We start from the raw sequence: 20,229 nt of genomic DNA on the forward strand, positions 1-20,229 counted from the left end.
TCTTTTTAGTGGTGTAAGCATTTGTGGGGGGAGACATGTAAATGTAAGTAACTTTATTATTTAGTCTTTTATAATACATTCAGTTCAAGAACAGTCTACCAAGCTTGACTAAAAACAAGGCAAAAAAATACAAGTGAGTTGTGTGGCATTGTTTTATGAACCCATCTGAGGGACTGGGACTAGTGGGGCAGATGCAAAAGTCATGTATAGAACTGCCAACTTGTCTGGCAAAGAGAGTCAATAGTTGAAATTCTATACATTGCATTTTTATCTGTAACATTCTAAAATGTTGCACCTTCTTGAATAAGCCCCAGTTGTATGGGTCACCTTTCACTCTGCAGGTGGGAATAAACATTTTCCCCTAACCACTGATAGGGGGGTCATTACACTATTAAAGTTCAAATCTGATTGGGGGTAAAGAAGGGTTAACTGATCCTAGATCTGTGGTTAGGGGCAAATTTTGAGCCCGTTGGTCCATTGATTGGCAATAGTAAGGTCCTGAGCAATGTGGTTAAAAGTGGTTTACACCACAAATACTCCTTCCCTTCCACATACCTTAACTCAGACACACTCCACCGATCCAGGTTAATAGGTCATAGGAGCCCATTTCTGTTCACAAACACGGTTCACTTCTGTTAAACTTTCCCTGTAAGTGTTCAACTGTAGGTGACTCCATATCATAACAGATTGTCATATGTCTTTACATTATCTTAAAACATTTGAGGGTCATGGCCTGAAAAGAAAGAAGCACTGAATACCACCATCACTGAAACGTTAGTTGCATTTCACAGCAGCAAGATTGACATATGGATTAACAGCTCAGACTGCAGATTCGTTTGAATTGGGATGTTGAGTCAGTCTAAGAGAATTAGATTATTTACAATCAAAAGCAGACGATCTCCAGGGAGTGTTTACCGAAGGATTACAATTCAAAACAAATATGTTTTATAAGAAATCAATGAAAAAACAACCTGGTCTGTTCCTTCGGGTGACAATGCATTCAGAACATTTGCCTTATTGGCCTGAGACAGACCAGTTTCAGATAGAGCACAAAGAGTGCGCTTCTTTGATGTGACAGGGCGTGAATTAAGTTCACATTGAACAAGATACCACGTGCACGAGGCAGTGTCTGTAATGCAGCTGCAGTATGCAAGCAGTCCAACGTTGTGATGCTCTAAATATCCCTATGGCAAACTAAGTATCATACGGCCACATTATTTTTATTTTTTTAAACACATTTGATCATTTTAAATTCTTTAATATAAAAAAAATAAGACTTTGATATCTGTTGAGTGTAGTAGATTTTCCGAAAAAAACACTCACCCCCCTCTCTGCCAAGTGCAGTGCAATTTCAATAACAAAGAGAAAACAGCCTGCCTTCTTTTTTTTATCATCCAGACAAAGGCCAATCAGGCAGGGCAATCGTTCCCTACTCCACATGCAAAAGGAAAAGGGAGGAGAGAAGGAGAAAAGAGGGAGGAGGACAGTGGGGAAAGATGGGGTCTTTTTGACATCCCTGCAGCCCCCACTCCTACCAGCCCATTTCCAGTCCAATTATGGGAATAAATTAATAAGCGGTCACACAATAGCATCGGTCAGGTGGTGAGTGTGAGTGAGTGTGTACATGCGTGCACGTGTTTGTGTGTGAGACGTTAAGGAGAAAAGTGATGGTCAGAATGTGTGTATTTAAGTAGACATGTTATACAAAGGGAACCCTTGTCTGTGTGTATCAGTATGTGTCTGTGGTGAATTAGTGCAGTGAGCAGAGATCCATTTTGCAGTGGCAGGGGAAGGACGGTGAGTGGGAGGTGGGGGACACTGAGGTGGGGGTACGAGATGTGGCACGGTGGGTGTGGGCCGGTTAGAAGCGGATGAAGGTGGCGTCGATCTGGCGTACGGTGGGCAGCGCCAGCATGATCTTCCTGCGGTATTGGGGGTCCTTCTGTAAGGGGTTCCTCTCCAGGTACACCGTCTCCAGGGCCTTGGAGCTCTTCAGCTCATCCAGATCTGACCAGTTCTCTATCTGATTATCATTCATCTGGGAAGGGGGGGTTAGAGATTTCATATATGACATAAAGAAGTTATCTGCAGCCTTGGACATATCTATTTCTCAAACAACTGACAGTGATCTACTTTTTAAAAAAAATGACTCATCCATGCTCCATCCCTCCTTTCAATCTCTCCTTCCCTCTTACCCAGAATTCCTGTAGGTCTGTTAAATGGCTGATGTTTTCAATTTTCTTCACCCGGTTGGCTGCGATGTCCAGAGTTGTCAACTTTTTCTGTATGTGGACAAACAGCATAAATTGAGTCACCACTTTAAATATTTTGAAATAGTTGCTATTAAACTAGTGTGCAGACATGTTAAGTCATAATTTTAAAATAACTACAGTTGAAGTCGGAAGTTTAAATGTATTTGGCTAAGGTGTATGTAAACTCAGTTTTTCACAATTCCTGACATTAAATCCTAGTAAAAATTCCCTGTCTTAGGTCAGTTAGGTTCACCACTTTATTTTAAGAATGTCAAATGTCAGAATAATGGTAGAGAGTGAGTTATTTTAGCTTTTATTTATTTCGTCACATTCCCAGTGGGTCAGAAGTTTATACATGCACTCAATTACTATTTGGTAGCATTGCCTTTCAAATTGTTTAACTTGATTCAAACGTTTTGGGTAGCCTTCCACAAGCTTCCCACAATAAGTTGGGTGAATTTTGGACCATTCCTCCTGACAGAGCTGGTGTAAATGAGTCAGGTTTGTAGGCCTCCTTGCTCGCACACACTTTTTCAGTTCTACCCCCCAAAAATATATGGGATTGAGGTCAGGGCTTTGTGATGGCCACTCCAATACCTTGACCGTGTTGTCCTTAAGCCAGTTTGCCACAACTTTGGAAGTATGCTTGGGGTTATTGTCCATTTGGAAGACCCATTTGCAACCAAGCTTTAACTTCCTGACTGATGTCTTGAGATGTTGCTTCAACATATCCACAACATTTTCCTGCCTCATGATGCCATCTATTTTGTGAAGTGCACCAGTCCCTCCTGCAGCAAAGCACCCCCACAACATGATGCTGCCACCCCTGTGCTTCACGGTTGGGATGGTGTTTTTTTCGGCTTGTAAGCCTCCCCCTTTTTCCTCCAAACATAACGATGGTCATTATGGCCAAACAGTTCTATTTTTGTTTCATCAGACCAGAGGACATTTCTCCAAAAACTGATCTTTGTCCCCATGCACAGTTGCAAACCGTAGTCTGGCTTTTTTTAAATGGTGGTTTTGGAGCAGTGGCTTCTTCCTTGCCGAGCGGCATTTCAGGTTATGTCGATATTGGACTCGTTTTACTGTGGATATATACAGTGCCTTGCGAAAGTATTCGGCCCCCTTGAACTTTGCGACCTTTTGCCACATTTCAGGCTTCAAACATAAAGATATAAAACTATTTTTTTTGTGAAGAATCAACAACAAGTGGGACACAATCATGAAGTGGAACGACATTTATTGGATATTTCAAACTTTTTTAACAAATCAAAAACTGAAAAATTGGGCGTGCAAAATTATTCAGCCCCTTTACTTTCAGTGCAGCAAACTCTCTCCAGAAGTTCAGTGAGGATCTCTGAATGATCCAATGTTGACCTAAATGACTAATGATGATAAATACAATCCACCTGTGTGTAATCAAGTCTCCGTATAAATGCACCTGCACTGTGATAGTCTCAGAGGTCCGTTAAAAGCGCAGAGAGCATCATGAAGAACAAGGAACACACCAGGCAGGTCCGAGATACTGTTGTGAAGAAGTTTAAAGCCGGATTTGGATACAAAAAGATTTCCCAAGCTTTAAACATCCCAAGGAGCACTGTGCAAGCGATAATATTGAAATGGAAGGAGTATCAGACCACTGCAAATCTACCAAGACCTGGCCGTCCCTCTAAACTTTCAGCTCATACAAGGAGAAGACTGATCAGAGATGCAGCCAAGAGGCCTATGATCACTATGGATGAACTACTGAGATCTACAGCTGAGGTGGGAGACTCTGTCCATAGGACAACAATCAGTCATATATTGCACAAATCTGGCCTTCATGGAAGAGTGACAAGAAGAAAGCCATTTCTTAAAGATATCCATAAAAAGTGTTGTTTAAAGTTTGCCACAAGCCACCTGGGAGACACACCAAACATGTGGAAGAAGGTGCTCTGGTCAGATGAAACCAAAATTGAACTTTTTGGCAACAATGCAAAATGTTATGTTTGGCGTAAAAGCAACACAGCTCATCACCCTGAACACATCATACCCACTGTCAAACACGGTGGTGGCAGCATCATGGTTTGGGCCTGCTTTTCTTCAGCAGGGACAGGGAAGATGGTTAAAATTGATGGGAAGATGGATGGAGCCAAATACAGGACCATTCTGGAAGAAAACCTGATGGAGTCTGCAAAAGACCTGAGACTGGGACGGAGATTTGTTTTCCAACAAGACAATGATCCAAAACATAAAGCAAACTCTACAATGGAATGGTTCAAAAATAAACATATCCAGGTGTTAGAATGGCCAAGTCAAAGTCCAGACCTGAATCCAATCGAGAATCTGTGGAAAGAACTGAAAACTGCTGTTCACAAATGCTCTCCTTCCACCGACTGAGCTCGAGCTGTTTTGCAAGGAGGAATGGGAAAAAATGTCAGTCTCTCGATGTGCAAAACTGATAGAGACATACCCCAAGCGACTTACAGCTGTAATCGCAGCAAAAGGTGGCGCTACAAAGTATTAACTTAAGGGGGCTGAATAATTTTGCACGCCCAATTTTTCAGTTTTTGATTTGTTAAAAAAGTTTGAAATATCCAATAAATGTCGTTCCACTTCATGATTGTGTCCCACTTGTTGTTGATTCTTCACAAAAATACAGTTTTATACAGTTTTATATCTTTATGTTTATGTTTATGTTATCTTTATGTTTATGTTATATCTTTATGTATGTTATGTGGCAAAAGGTCGCAAAGTTCAAGGGGGCCGAATACTTTCGCAAGGCACTGTACACTTGTGTACCTGTTTCCTCCAGCATCTTCACAAGGTCCTTTGCTGTTGTTCTGGGATTGATTTGCACTTTTTGCACCAAAGTACGTTCATCTCTAGGAGACAGATCACATCTCCTTCCTGAGCAGTATGACGGCTGCGTGGTCCCATGGTGTTTATACTTGCGTACTATTGTTTGTACAGATGAATGTGGTACCTTCAGGCATATGGAAATTGCTCCCAAGGATGAACCAGACTTGTAGAGGTCTTCCATTTTTTTCTGAGGTCTTGGCTGATTTCTTTAGATTTTCCCATGATGTCAAGCAAAGAGGCACTGAGTTTGAAGGTAGGTCTTGAAATACATCCACAGGTACACCTCCAATGGACTCAAATGATGTCAATTAGCCTATCAGAAGCTTCTAAAGCCATGACATTTTCTGGAATTTTCCAAGCTGTTTAAAGGTATAGTCAACTTAGTGTATGTTAACTACTGACCCACTGGAATTGTTATTACAGTGGATAAATGAAATAATCTGTCTGTAAACAATTGGTGGAAAACTTACTTGTGTCATGCACAAAGTAGATGTCCTAACCGACTTGCCAAAACTACAGTTTGTTACAAGAAATTTGTGCAGTGGCTGAAAAAAGAGTTTTAATGACTCCAACCTAAGTGTATGTAAACTTCCGACTTCAACATGTTAAAGAAAAATAAATGAACTAGGCAAGTGAGTAAAGAACACATTCTTATATACAATGACGCCTACAACGGCCAAACAGATGGCGCTGGGCCAATTGGGTGTCCCATAGGGTGGCGCACAATCACGGCCATTTGCGATACAGCCTGGATTCAAACCAGGGTGTCTATAATGACGCCTCTTGCACTGAGATGCAGTGCCTTAAACACCCCCATGTAAATCGCACAGGATTCTTTTTTAGATAAAACATATTTTTTTAAGATACATTGTATAATCTACCTGCAGTGAAGCCGCTAAACATTTACATCAAGTCATCTAGCAGACTCCCACCACATTACTTCATTAGGGATCCATAAATATTGCATTCCTGCTCTAATTTTATTAGTCGCCATGGCAACGCGCATGGCCCTACAGTTGTGCAGGTTGCAGTTGACTCACGTTGTTCTCCAGGCCCTCGATGACCTCGATGCCATTGTGACTCAGGTAGAGCTCCTTCAGGTTGACCAGACCCTGCAGACCCTCCATCTTGGTGATGCGGTTACTCTGGAGGAAAGACGACAACACAACATCCACTTGTCTTCAATATTGTACCGTCTTCACGAGTAGATGTACTGCTACTGAATAGGGTCACTAAACACAAGCATTTGCGTGTTAGAAATGCTGCAGTCTATGACTCGTTGTCCCACTGAACACAAAACTGAAGACTGAGGAAGTGGCAGACACTATTAAGCCACTGTGTGTGTGTGTGTGTGTGTGTACCTGGATGCTCAGGACTGTCAGATTGTGTAGGCCCTCCAGATGCTGAAACTGCGTGATCTTGTTGGTGCCCAGAAACAGACTCGTCAAGGAGGACAGCGAGTCCAAATTCTCAATTACCTGGAAACACGCAAAAAGCCACACACACACACACGTTAGATCAATCAAGTCTTTGCGGCAACAATGACTCTTTCTGTTCCAAGTGGCTGCCAATTGAGAGACGTGTAGACTTGGAGTAAGCGGAGCATAAGTGTAAAAAACATGAACACCTTCCTAATATTGAGCTGCACACCACCTCAGAACAGCCTCAATTCATCTGGGTATGGACTCTACAAGGTGTCGAAAGTGTCCCACAGGGAAGCTGGCACATGTTGACTCCAAATGCGTCGCACAATTGTGTCAAGTTGGCTGAATGTCCTTTAGGTGTTGGACCATTCTTGATACACACGGCAAACTGTTGAGAGTGAGAAACCCAACACCATTGCAGATCTTGCTCTACAAAATACTCTGTCAAAGTGAAAGATTTATAAAATTAAAATAAAAGTGGAATGAAAAATCCAAATATCTTGATTAGATAAGTATTCAACCCCGAGTCAATACATGGAATCACCTTGGGCAGCGATTACAGCTGCGAGTCTTTCTGGGTAAGTCTTAAAGCTTTGCACACCTGCATTGTACAATATTTGCAGATTATTTATTTTTACAATTCTTCAAGGTCTGTCAAGTTGGTTGTTGAAGTCTTGCCATAGATTTAAGCCGTTTTAAGTCAACATTTTAACTCGGCCACTCAGGAACATTCAATGTTGGTTTGGGAAGCAACTCCAATTTATTAGGTACACCCATTTAGTACTGTGTCGGACCCTTTGCCGCCAGATCAGCCAGGAATACGTCGGGACACGGCGTTCAAATCATTGCTCAATTAGTATCAAGGGACTTAACTTGTGCCAGGAAAACATTCCACACACAAATTCACCACAGCCACGAGCCTGTACCGTTGACAACAGGCAGGATGGGTCCATGGACTCATGCTGCTTACGCCAAAACTTGACTCTCGCATCTGCATGTCGCAAAACAAACCGGGATTTGTCGGACCAGGAGATGTTTTTCCACTCAAATTGTCCAGTGTTGGTGATCGCGCGCCCACTGGAGCCGCTTCCTCTTGTTTTTAGCTGACAGGAGTTGAACCCGGTGTGGTCGTAACAGCCCATCCATGACAAGGTTCAACAAGTTGTGCAAGCCGAGATGCCGTTCTACACACCACTGTTGACTGAATGTTTGCGTTGCACTATTCTCGGCAAACCCTCGACATTGTCGTGCATGAAAAACCCAGGAGGGCGGCCGTTTGAAATACTGGATCCGGCGGGCCTGGCACCAATGATCATACCCACGTTCAAAGTAGCTTAGGTCATTCATTTTGCCAATTCTAACGTTTGATTGCAAGCCATGGCCACGTGACTATAGGAGCAATCAATTTTCGTGAACAAGGTGGTATACCGAATAAAATCAGGCCACATTGTAAATTTGGCCATGTGTTTTAGGCTATTGTCCTGCTGAAAAGGTGTATTAGTCGCCCAGTGTCTGTTGGAAAGCAGACTGAACTAAGGTTTTCCTCTAGAATTTTGCCTGTGCTTAGCTCTATTCCATTGCTTTTTATCATAAAACACTCCCCAATCCTTGCCGATGACATGCATACCCATAACATGATGCAGCCACCACGATTGAACATTAAGAGTGGAGCTAAGGGATTTACCCCAAACATGACGCTTTGTATTCAGGACATGTAGTTAATTTCTTTGCCACATTTCTTGCCTTACTGTAAAAAGGATGCATGTTTTAGAATATTTTTATTCTGTACAGGCTTCATTCTTTTCACTCATTTAGGTTAGTATTGTTGAGTAACTACAATGTTGTTGAACCATCATCAGTTGTCCTATCACAGCCATTAAACTCTGTTTTGGCCTCATGGTGAAATCCCCGAGCGGTTTCCTTCCGTTCCGGCAACTGAGTTAGGAAGGATGCCATCCGAAGTGTAATTAATAACTTACATGCTTTTTTTGTAAAAGCTTAACAAGTCACATAATAAGTAGCATGGACTGTGTGCAATAAGTGTTTTACATGATTTGACTGGACTACCTCATCTCTGTATCCCACACATACAGATAATTGTAAGGTACCGCAGTCAAGCAGTGAAATTCAACCAAAGACCAGGGAGGTTTTCCAATGACTCACAACATTGCACACATTGAACGTCCCGTTCAGCATGTTGAAGTTATTCATTACACTTTGGATGGTAAATCAATACACCCAGTCACTACAAAGATACAGGTGTCCTTCCTAACTCAGTTGCAGGAGAGGAAGGAAACTGCTCAGGGATTTCACCATGAGGCCAATGGTCACTTTAAAACAGAGTTTAATGGCTTTGATAAGAGAAAAATGAAGGACAGATCAACAACATTGTACTTCCTCCACAATACTAACCTAATTGACAGAGTAAAAAGAATGAAGCAGAATAAAACATTCAAAAACATGCATTCTGTTTGCAATAAGGCACTAAAGTAAAACTGCAAAAAATGTGGCAAAAAAATTAACTTTATGTCCTGAATACAAAGCGCTATGTTTGGGGCAAATCCACAACACATCACTGAGTAGCACGCTTCATATTCAATCCCACCGCTGTCAATTATTTGGGGTGGCAGATAAGCCTAGTGGTTAGAGTGTTGGGCCAGTAACCAAAAGTTTGCTAGATCAAATCCCCGAGCTGACAAGGTAAAAATCTGTCGTTCTGCCCCTGAACAAGGCAGTTAACCCACTGTTCCCGGGTAGGCCGTCATTGTAAATAAGAATTTGTTCTTAACGGACTTGCTTAGTTAAATAAAAAGGTTAAATCAAATAAAAATATAGATTTTAATATATATTTTGAAGCATGGTGGTGGTTGCATTATTTTATGGGTATGCTTGTCATTGGCAAGGACTAGAGAGTTTATGATAAAATAAACAATAGGGCTAAGCACAGGAAAACTTCAGTCTGCTCTCCAACAGACACTGGGAGATGAGTTCACCTTTCAGCAGGACAACTTAAAATACATGGCCAAATATACACTGAATGACTACATTGAATGTTCCTGAGTGGCCTAGTTACAGTTGCAGAAAGAATGGACAGAGAGAAGCAGGTGAGTAATGGCTGGTAGCGGATGTGGCGGGAAGATCACAGGATGAGGCACTCATTGTGATATGACATCACACTGTGTTTGATATTATATTTGCATACAAATTCTAAGCATATGTAATTGGTTGCACATGCCCTGTAACCCCTGACTCTTGGCCTCTGTCTCACCCGGATGCGGTTAGAGCCCAGCTCCAGCATCTCCAGGCCGGTGAGATGGTCCAAATTGGCGATGTGGCTGATCTTGTTGTGCAGCAGGAATAGCTTCTTCAGCCCCGTCAGACGCTCCAGACCCTCCACCTTCCTCAGAAGATTGAAGGACACGTCCAGCTGGCTGGAGAGCAGAGTCAAAATACATTCAGGTTTAATTAAACTTTACTGAGAGGAAACATTTTGTGCAAAATAGCACATGGAGTAACAAAGTTAATTCAGTTCTGTCAGTGTAACTGAGGATAGGACATTTAATGGTTAGTAAAAGCTGGTCATCGAGGCAACCACAAGGTCAGCTGATAGGAAGGTAAACACTGGTGTGTATGCATGCATTTATGTACAGAACCAGTCAAATTTGGACAAACCTACATTGTTGAATAATAGTGAAGACACCAGAACTATGAAATAACACATATTGAATCATGTAGTAACCTAACAAGTGTTAAACAAATCAGAATATATTTGAGATTCTTCAAAGTAGCCACCCTTTGCCTTGATGACAGCTTTAAAACACTCTTTGTATTCTCTCAACCAGCTTCATGAGGGATGCTTTTCCAACTGTCTTGAAGGAGTTCCCACATATGCTGAGCACTTGTTGGCTGATTTTCCTTCACTCTGCAGTCCAATTCATCCCAAACCATCTCAATTGGGTTGAGGTCAGGTCAACTTATGCAGCACTCCATCACTGTCCTTTTTGGCCAAATAGTCCTTACACACCCTGGATGTGTATTTTGGGTCATTGTTTCACTAAGTGCAAACCAAATGGGATGACGTATCGCTGCAGAATGCTGTGGTAGCCATGCTGGTTAAGTGTGCTTTGAATTCTAAATAAATCTCAGACAGTGTCTCCACAAAAATCACCCCACACCATCACACCTCCTCGATGTTTCACGGTGGGAACCACACAACATCAACCGTTCACATGGGGGTTGGAACCAAAAATCTCAAATTTGGACTCATCAGACCAAAGGACAGATTTCCACTGGTCTAATGTCCATTGCTCATGTTTCTTGGCCCAAGCAAGTCTCTTCTTCTTGGTGTCCTTTAGTAGTGGTTTCTTTGCAGCAATTGGACTACGAAGGCCTGATTCACGCAGTCTGTCTGTTACTTGAACTCTGAAGCATTTATTTGGGCTTCAATTTCTGAAGAACTTATCCTCTGCAGCAGAGGTAACTCTGAGTCTTCCTTTCCTGTGGCGGTCCTTCATCATAGCTCGATGGATTTTGCGACTGCAACTGAAGAAAATGTCAAAGTTCTTGAAATTTTCAAGATTGAATGACCATGTCTTAAAGTAATGATGGACTGTCATTTCTCTTTGCTTATTTGAGCCGTTCTTGGCATAATATTTTACCAAATAGAACCATCTTCTGTATACCCCCCCCTACCATGTCACAACACAACCGATTGGCTCAAACGCATTAAGGACAGAAATTCTACAAATTAACAAGGAACTGTTAATTGAAATGCATTCCAGGTGACTACCTCATTAAGCTGATTGAGAGAATGCCAAGAGGGTGCAAAGTTGTCATCAAGGCAAAGGGTGGCCATTTTGATTTCTTCAGTATTATTCTACAACATAGAAAATAGTAAAAATAAAGAAAAACCCTGGAATGATTAGGTGTGTCCACACTGACTGGTACTGTATGGGTCAGACTCACTCCAGTTCTGTGAGGGTCTGCAGGTTCTCAAGTTTGCGGATTTGGTTGTCGTAGAGATCCAGCTCCTTCAGAGTCACTAACGTCTCCAGGTTCTCAATGTTTTTGATCAGGTTCTGCCTTAGAGAGAGCGTCTGGAGACACGCAAACATTCAGCGTTAGTTAATCTAGTCATTCTGTTTGTGCAGACAGTCTCCTTTACCCGAGGGTGATTGTCATCTATGTTTTCTATAAATAGCTATATGATGTTTTTAGAAATCATACTGTAAGTGTGAAGGACTGACAGTAGTCAACCTACTGACCTTAGCCTTCCTCAACACCTCCAATCCCTCAATCTTCCCAATCCTACAGTGGACAAGATCAACATCCTGTGAAGAGAGGTAGGTGTGTTAGGTAGAGAACTAAATTGGAACACCATTCATAATTGTTATGGCAACCCTAATTCCCATCCCGCCATTACCTCTTCCTCTGGGTCCAAGGTTATGGTATCCATATCAACGGGAGACTCCTCTTTAACTGTGTAAAGAGAAAAGACATTTCAAGAAGTGATTTGTAACACAGCATCTAGGCCTAACTAGAGTAGCATGTACTAGCTACAACAGTACAAAATGTTCTCAAATCAAATTGTATTTGTCACATGCGCCTAATACAACAGTTTACTTACAAGCCCCCAACCAACTTTGTAGTTTAAAAAAAAATACAGATAAGATTAAGATGAAAGTAACAACTAATTCAAGTGCAGCAGTAAAACAATAGCAAGTCCATATACAGGGGGTACCAGTACAGAGTCAATGTGCGGTGGCACCGGTTAGTTGAGGTAGTATGTACATGTGGGTAGAGTTATTGAAGTGACTATGTATAGATGCAACAGAGTAGAAGCGGTGTAAAGGGGGGGGAGCAATGCAAAAGGTCTGAGTAGCCATTTGATTAGGTGTTCAGCAGACTTATGGCTTGGGAGTAGAAGCTGTGTAGAAGCATCTTGGACCGAGACTTTGCGCTCCGGTACCGCTGCCATGCGGTAGCAGAGAGAACAGTCTATGACGACTAGGGTGGCTGGAGTCTGACAATTTTTAGGGCCTTCCTCCGACACCGCCTGGTATAGAGGTCCTGGATGGCAAGAAGCTTGGCCCCAGTGACGTACTGGGCCGTACGCACTATCCTCTGTAGTGCCTTGTGGTCGGAGGCCGAGCAGTTACCATACTAGGCAGTGATGCAACCAGTAAGGATGCTCTCAATGGTGTAGCTGTAGAACCTTTTGAGGATCTGAGGACCCATGCCAAATCTTTTCAGTCTCCTGAGGGGGAAGAGGTGCTGTCGTGCCCTCTTCACGACTGTCTTGGTGTGCTTGGACCATGTTAGTTTGTTGGTGAAGTGGACACCAAGGAAGGAACTTGAAGCGCTCAACCTGCCCCAATACAGCCCTGTCGATGAGAATGGGGGCGTGTTCGGTCCTCTTTTTTCCAGCAGTCCACAATCACCTCCTTTGTCTTGATCATATTGAGGCCAGGTCTCTGACCTCCTCCCTATAGGGCGTCTCGTCGTTGTTTGGGCCTCCCACTGTTGTGTCATCTGCAAATTGAATGGTGTTGGAGTCGTGCAGTCATGAGTGAACAGGGAGTACAGGAGGGGACAAAACACACACCTGATGGGCCCCTGTGTTGAGGATCAGCGTGGCATGATGTGTTACCTACCCTTACCACCTGGGGGCCGCCCTTCAGGAAGTCCAGGATCCAGTTGCATAGGGAGGTGTTTAGTCCCAGGGTCCTTCGCTTATTGATGAGCTTTGAGGGCACTAGTGTTGAACACTGAGCTGTAGTCAATGAATAGCATTCTCACATAGTTGTTCCTTTTGTCCAGATGGGAAAGGGCAGTGTGGAGTGCAATAGAGATTGCATCATCTGTGGATCTGTTGGTGCGATATGCAAATTGGAGTGGGTCCAGGGTTTCTGGGATAATGGTGTTGATGTGAGCCATGACCAGCCTTTCAAAGCACTTCATGGCTGCAGATGTGAGTGCTACGGGTCGGTAGTCATTTAGGCAGGTTAACTTAGTGTTCTTGGGCACAGGCACTATGGTGGTCTGCTTGAAACATGTTGGTATTACAAACTCAGACAAAGAGAAGTTGAACTTGTCAGTGAAGACACTTGCCAGTTGGTCAGCGCATGCTTGGAGTACACGTCCTGGTAATCCGCCTGGCCCTGCGGCCTTGTGAATGTTGATCTGTTTAAAGGTCTTACTCACATCGGCTGCGGAGAGCGTCCGGAACAGATGGGGCTCTTATGCATGTTTCAGTGTTATTTGCCTCGAAGCGAGCATAGAAGTTAATCTTGGGCAGGTCGCAGTTGTTCTCAACTGGCCTACCTAGTTAAATAAAGGTGAAATAAAAAAAATGACTTCTCATTTACAACTGTGACCTGGCTAAGATAAAGCAAAGCGACACACAACAGAGTTACACATGGAATAAACAAACGTACAGTCAATAACACAATGGGTTAGAGTCCCGCTCCTTGAAAGCGGCAGCTCTAGTCTTTAGGTCAGTGCTGATGCTGTAATCCATGGCTTCTGGTTGGGCTATGTACGTACGGCCACTGTGGGGACGATGTCGTCGATGCACTTATTGATGAAGCCAATGACTGATATGGTGTACTCCTCAATGCCATTGGAGGAATCCCAGAACATATATTCCAGTCTGTGATAGCAAAACAGTCCTGTAGCTTAGCATCTGCTTCATCTGACCACTTTTTTTATTGATCTAGTCACTGGTGCTTCCTGCTTTCAGTCAGATTCAAATCAAAATATTTGTTCAGTTTGTGCCAACTGAGCATGACTTGACACTTTACTTGTGTATAACCTTACCCAGTATACTTGCATAACATAATATTTAATTTGTAGAATGCATTTCCCACATTAAATTCACATAAGGTAGCAAACAAAAACAGCATTGATTCATCAACAAGTAGAAAAAGTCACAATACATCAATACATTACCTACTAATGCAAAAGAGACTTTATGCAAATGAAGTGATCAAACTTTAATAGCGAGGTTCTCAGTTAAGTTTTAAATTAGGACATTGAAGCTGCCTCCTTGACATATACAGGTAGGCCCCACCTGTGGCAGGAGGCTGGTTCAGGTCTACTTCCCCGTTGATGCTCTTCTTCCTGGTCTCATCATCTCCTGACTCCTCTGACTCTCCCTTCCGGTCCACTGCACACAGAACAGATGGGAAGGAACAGCCTGGGTCAGTCCAATGTAGTTTGAACATTATCACAGTTGTAGCCATGGATGAGTCATGAAAACTAAAGCACCCATGTAGCAGGCTCACATGATCGGACCCGCTTTTCTATGGATGGCTGTCTGCAAACTACAGCTAGCTGATCAGTAGAAGTAGAAACGTATTTATACTTAGCTAAACTTTGTTTTGAAGTTAGATATATATACAGTAGCTAGTATGGTTATTTCCGTATGCGTCTGTCTGACAGCTTGAATTAGATGTTGGAAGAATCCGACAATATTGAAAGCAACATTTCCACGCTAGCTGACCGGCCAGCAAAGGCCGACCAACCAGCTAGCTAGAGTAGCTTGATAGACCAATCACCATGAGATGTTCCCATTTCAACTACACTCAGTTGCTAGGCTAACTTGCTTTAAGTGGATGAGTCGGTCATTATTTGTTATATAGCTAATGTTAGCTAACTACAAAAAACATAAGAGGATGACATTTACCTAGGTACAGAAAAACCATGTTAGCTAGTACTAGTAGCTAGATAAATGCTAGCGAACGTAAACAACTTATTGAATGACATAGCTAGCTACTGACACTGGTGGCTAACAACATTAGCTCGATAGCATGTCCACGGAGGGAAGGGCAAAGTAGCACAAAATAACATCCCCTGCAGCATGGGGGGGTTAAATAATAAATAGTTAAATATATATTTAACCACCCTCATGAAAAACTATTTTTGATGCAATATTTTAAATTGTCACTCACCTTCCATCTCTTGAGGCTCTCCAACAGACAGGGTAGCCATATTTGTTTCCGACAACTCTCCCTTTTTAATTGACAATCTCCTCAGCCAATCAGGAGGCTGCATGTTTGATGCGGGCTCTGCCTTCAAAAGGGGTGCGTCACTGACCACAATATACCATTTATCCGTTTGTTAGCGATATTCAAGATCACATTTGAATCCCGAAAATATAGACAAAACATGAATGTTTAAACTGGAAAATATAAGAACTGCGACACTATCACAAAGAGCAGTTTTATTGCACTTTTTGACCACAGGATGGTGCCAATCACACATATTCCTGCACAACAGCACGCCACAATCACACCTGCACAAGAGGACATACATAGCCCTTCAACAAGGGCAGATAAATAAAATAAGAATAGAGTGTTTAAGGGAAGGTCATCCATAACCAGAAACATACTATAGGTGGATGGTGTATATTTTTAAAACAATGAGTTGATGTACTTAATCTATTTCCCGAGTAGGTGTCATGACTTTCCTTTCATTAATCGGATGAATGTTATTTATTTAATCAACTATGTTTAATTGTTACCAGATTAAAATAATCATGGAACAATTAACTCATTAGGAATTTGGGACACCACGAGAGCGATTGTTTAAAGAGTTACCCAAATTAAATCACGCCCATCAAAGAGTCAAAACAGTTAATCCGAACCTTGTATCATATCATCATTCTGAACAATCATAATCTCTTGCATCTGCAAAAAAACCACAGCCTTACATTTGATTCAGCACTACACATATTGGTTTAGTTATTTATTAACTAGCTAACTAAATGATAACACAGGATAAAGATGCACACTTAATACATTAGAAACAGGTCCCTAGCGGACTGACACAATATGGTGGCTTTTTATAAAAGACATGGAGAGGGGGAGAGAGAGAAAGGGACTGAGACATAATACTTTGGTACATTTATAAACTACTCTCACAGTAATCATATGCTTTGCACATGAACCGCCTCCCTTTTGGAGTAAGCCAAGCCTTCTTGGAAAGGGTTTGGTTGGGCCTTTCCACGGCAGGCTTGTAATGCTCTGATCCCCCCACCCCCTTCTTTGAAGATAGGCTAGCCAGCCTGTTGGTTCCCATTGAGTGATGAGAGTAGTAGAATACGGTGAAATCGAGAAGAGTTGTATAAGGATGGATGGTTTGAAGAGTAGTAGAATGGTCCCACTTCAATTCGCTTTTCTAGAAACTTTACTCAGGACAGCTAATCAGCCGAACCAGTGATATTGTCTCTACCTCGTGTTGAGATTTCAGCGTTCAAACCCCTTTGGACGTGACCTGTAGCAACACACCTCTTTGTTCAGAATGTTAACTTCTTTACCAATCCTTTTATGCACTCTGGTCGAAAGGGACTGTTCCGTCAGGCTGACACACTCTGACCTCACTCGGGGCGTGACTACTTACTGTGCAAAGTTTTTGAAAACAAATGATCTCTTATGGCTACAAAAATCACATCCCTAACAAAAACACATTCGTTTTTTCATATTTCATGCACAACGTAAATGATGGAGGCTTCGTACATGTAGTGTATCTACTTTAAGTTACAGTATTTCCTCTATAATATTTTTAATGACATCCCAAAATAACCAACAATAGTTTTCCATAGCTCGCCTCTAACCATTCCCCACATTTGCTGTGAGAAATATTGTTCCAGTATTCACTTTAGAACGTCTCTGGAGACAGAGCGCATTCCTTTGTGAATTTGGAGAGGGAGACCCGAGATCTCCTCTGTTTTAATTTACAACAGGGTGTGCGGCTGGTTTTCCATATGAAGTAAAGTACACGGAGTGAGACCGAGACACTGCTGTTCTTGTTATCTTGACACAGATCTTTACTGCCCAAACAATATTCCCCTCCACTGCGTACCAGGCTTTATAGGCACTCTTCAGACACACTGCTGGCGAATGGGACTACTTTACTCCAAACTCAGTGTAGTGCTGTCAGAACCACACAGTGGCAAAACTCTCTGAAGCATGTGTGGGATCAATCTTTAATATCTTCCCTGTGTATTACATGGATACCATAATATATTTTCCGCTTAGATCATGCTCTGTGGACACTTCTTTGTACGAGCGGCTAGCTACTTCGTGTCATGTCTTTACTATCATTAATTTGAAGACATAGTTATCAAAGATTCTCTGTAATTAGTATTACGCGATCAACTGATTAATCATGTAAATGCAATTAACTAGGAAGTCGGGGCACCAAAGAAAAATATTTAGATTCCTAAGTAATAATTTCCTAATATAACCTTTCAGATATTTTCACATCTGATCCATAGTCTTCTGATTAACTAATTATTTACCTCACGTTAGTCTCGTTCCAAACGTCGTAAATGGTTGGTTCTGCACGAACTCAGTCTTCACTATGAGTCATCCATGCATCAACTGTCTTAAATAATTTATTACTAACTAAGGAATTCACAGAAATGCATAATCAAACAGTAAATATGGTTACAAGAAATGATAGGAGAATATGCCCTAGTGGGTTAAACTGGCATCGCAGCTTGTTAGACAAAAGGGGAAATGGAGGTCGACTAAGAAGTCACTACAGAGTGATAATTATAACAATTGAAATGCTAATCCTTTGCACATGAATGCTCACTCATTCGGGAACAATTGCAATCAATATATACTGCTCAAAAAAATAAAGGGAACACTAAAAATAACATCCTAGATCTGAATGAATGAAATATTCTTATTAAATACTTTTTTCTTTACATAGTTGAACGTGCTGACAACAAAAATCACACAAAAATCATCGATGGAAATCAAATTTATCAACCCATGGAGGTCTGGATTTGGAGTCACACTCAAAATTAAAGTGGAAAACCACACTACAGGCTGATCCAACTTTGATGTAATGTCCTTAAAACAAGTCAAAATGAGGCTCAGTAGTGTGTGTGGCCTCCATGTGCCTGTATGACCTCCCTACAACGCCTGGGCATGCTCCCAATGAGGTGGCGGATGGTCTCCTGAGGGACCTCCTCCCAGACCTGGACTAAAGCATCCGCCAACTCCTGGACAGCCTGTGGTGCAACGTGGCATTGGTGGATGGGAGCGAGACATGATGTCCCAGATGTGCTCAATTGGATTCAGGTCTGGGTAACGGGCGGGCCAGTCCATTGCATCAATGCCATCCTCTTGCAGGAACTGATGACACACTCCAGCCACATGAGGTCTAGCATTGTCTTGCATTAGGAGGAACCCAGGGCCAACCGCACCAGCATGTGGTCTCACAAGGGGTCTGAGGATCTCATCTCGGTACCTCATGGCCGTCAGTCTACCTCTCCCCAAAGAAATGCCACCCAACACCATGACTGACCCACCGCCAAACCGGTCATGCTGGAGGATGTTGCAGGCAGCAGAACATTCTCCACGGCGTCTCCAGACTCGGTCACGTCTGTCACGTATTCAGTGTGAACCTGCTTTCATCTGTGAAGAGCACAGGGCGCCAGTGGCGAATTTGCCAATCTTGGTGTTCTCTGGCAAATGCCAAGCGTCCTGCACGGTGTTGGGCTGTAAGCACAACCCCCACCTGTGGACGTCGGGCCCTCATACCACCCTCATGGAGTCCGTTTCTGACCGTTTGAGCAGACACATGCACATTTGTGGCCTGCTGGAGGTCATTTTGTAGGGCTCTGGCAGTGCTTCTCCTGCTCCTCCTTGCACAAAGGCGGAGGTAGCGGTCCTGCTGCTGGGTTGTTGCCCTCCTATGGCCTCCTCCACGTCTCCTGATGTACTGGCCTGTCTTCTGGTAGCGCCTCCATGCTCTGGACACTACGCTGACAGACACAGCAAACCTTCTTGCCACAGCTCGCATTGATGTGCCATCCTGGATGAGCTGCACTACCTGAGCCACTTGTGTGGGTTGTAGACTCCGTCTCATGCTACCACTAGAGTGAAAGAACCGCCAGCATTCAAAAGTGACCAAAACATCAGCCAGGAAGCATAGGAACTGAGAAGTGGTCTGTGGTCACCACTGCAGAACCACTCCTTTATTTGGGGTGTCTTACAAATTGCCTATAATTTCCACCTGTTGTCTATTCCATTTGCACAACAGCATGTGATATTTATTGTCATTCAGTGTTGCTTCCTAAGTGGACAGTTTGATCCACAGAAGTGTGATTGACTTGGAGTTACATTGTGTTGTTTAAGTGTTCCCTTTATTTATTTGAGCAGTCCTCCTAATGGAGAAAAGCATGGTCTGCAACCTTTAGCCATCTCGTAATTGAGGTAAGCTCGGTCTGCTGATCGAAATCCCGAGTGGGGGTTTTATTTGGAAGGGCCGAAAAAGGGCTGTCCCAGGAGGCCTTACCCTAACTGGGCTCAGTGGTGGTCCTCTGATTTAGTTCAAATCAAAAGGGAATTGTATTTTTCTTTATTAAACAGTCCAAAGTCATATTACACAATTATACATACAGTATCATACTCACTCATTCATCTTATACAATAATTAGATGTAAACCTCATATCTGAGGCTATTATATAAACAGCGTTATGGTAATGTGGCCACACCATCTCCCATGAGCTTCCCCAAGTTGTGACAAACGGACCAGTTCGTAGCTGGATTCTTCACCGATATTTTATACTTTCTCCGGAACATGAAATTTGTTCGTACCTCAAGTTCTGTGAGGTGGAAGGATTTCCTTTGTCCCCTATGAAAATTTACTCTCTCTATACTGTGTGTCCATGAGGAGATCCTCAGGAATTTAC

The 20,229-nt window shown here is 42.6% G+C and overlaps 1 protein-coding gene across 1 annotated transcript; it reads right to left on the reverse strand.

The window, feature by feature from the left end:
* Positions 1-38: 38 nt before the first annotated feature.
* Positions 39-15,558, reverse strand: LOC135515084 (protein phosphatase 1 regulatory subunit 7). Its single transcript, XM_064938919.1, has 10 exons — positions 15,469-15,558; positions 14,589-14,684; positions 11,940-11,995; positions 11,782-11,847; positions 11,483-11,613; positions 9,786-9,948; positions 6,455-6,571; positions 6,134-6,238; positions 2,196-2,282; positions 39-2,038 (listed from the first exon to the last, which is right to left on the reverse strand). The coding sequence occupies exons 1-10, from the start codon at positions 15,506-15,508 to the stop codon at positions 1,862-1,864; spliced, it is 1,038 nt and encodes a 345-aa protein (XP_064794991.1). The 5' UTR covers positions 15,509-15,558; the 3' UTR covers positions 39-1,861.
* Positions 15,559-20,229: the final 4,671 nt, after the last annotated feature.

The sequence above is a fragment of the Oncorhynchus masou genome, chromosome 3 (genome assembly GCF_036934945.1).
Source record: "Oncorhynchus masou masou isolate Uvic2021 chromosome 3, UVic_Omas_1.1, whole genome shotgun sequence".
NCBI classification, from domain to species: Eukaryota; Metazoa; Chordata; class Actinopteri; order Salmoniformes; family Salmonidae; genus Oncorhynchus; species Oncorhynchus masou.

Coding starts and splice junctions, on each gene's coding strand:
- LOC135515084 (XM_064938919.1), bottom strand. CDS start 15,508: ATGGCTACCCTGTCTGTTGGAGAGCCTCAAGAGATGGAAG. Junction 11,848..11,939: donor CCTTGGACCCAGAGGAAGAG/GTAATGGCGGGA, acceptor CTCTCTTCACAG/GATGTTGATCTTGTCCACTG. Junction 9,949..11,482: donor CAGACCCTCACAGAACTGGA/GTGAGTCTGACC, acceptor TCTGCTCTCCAG/CCAGCTGGACGTGTCCTTCA.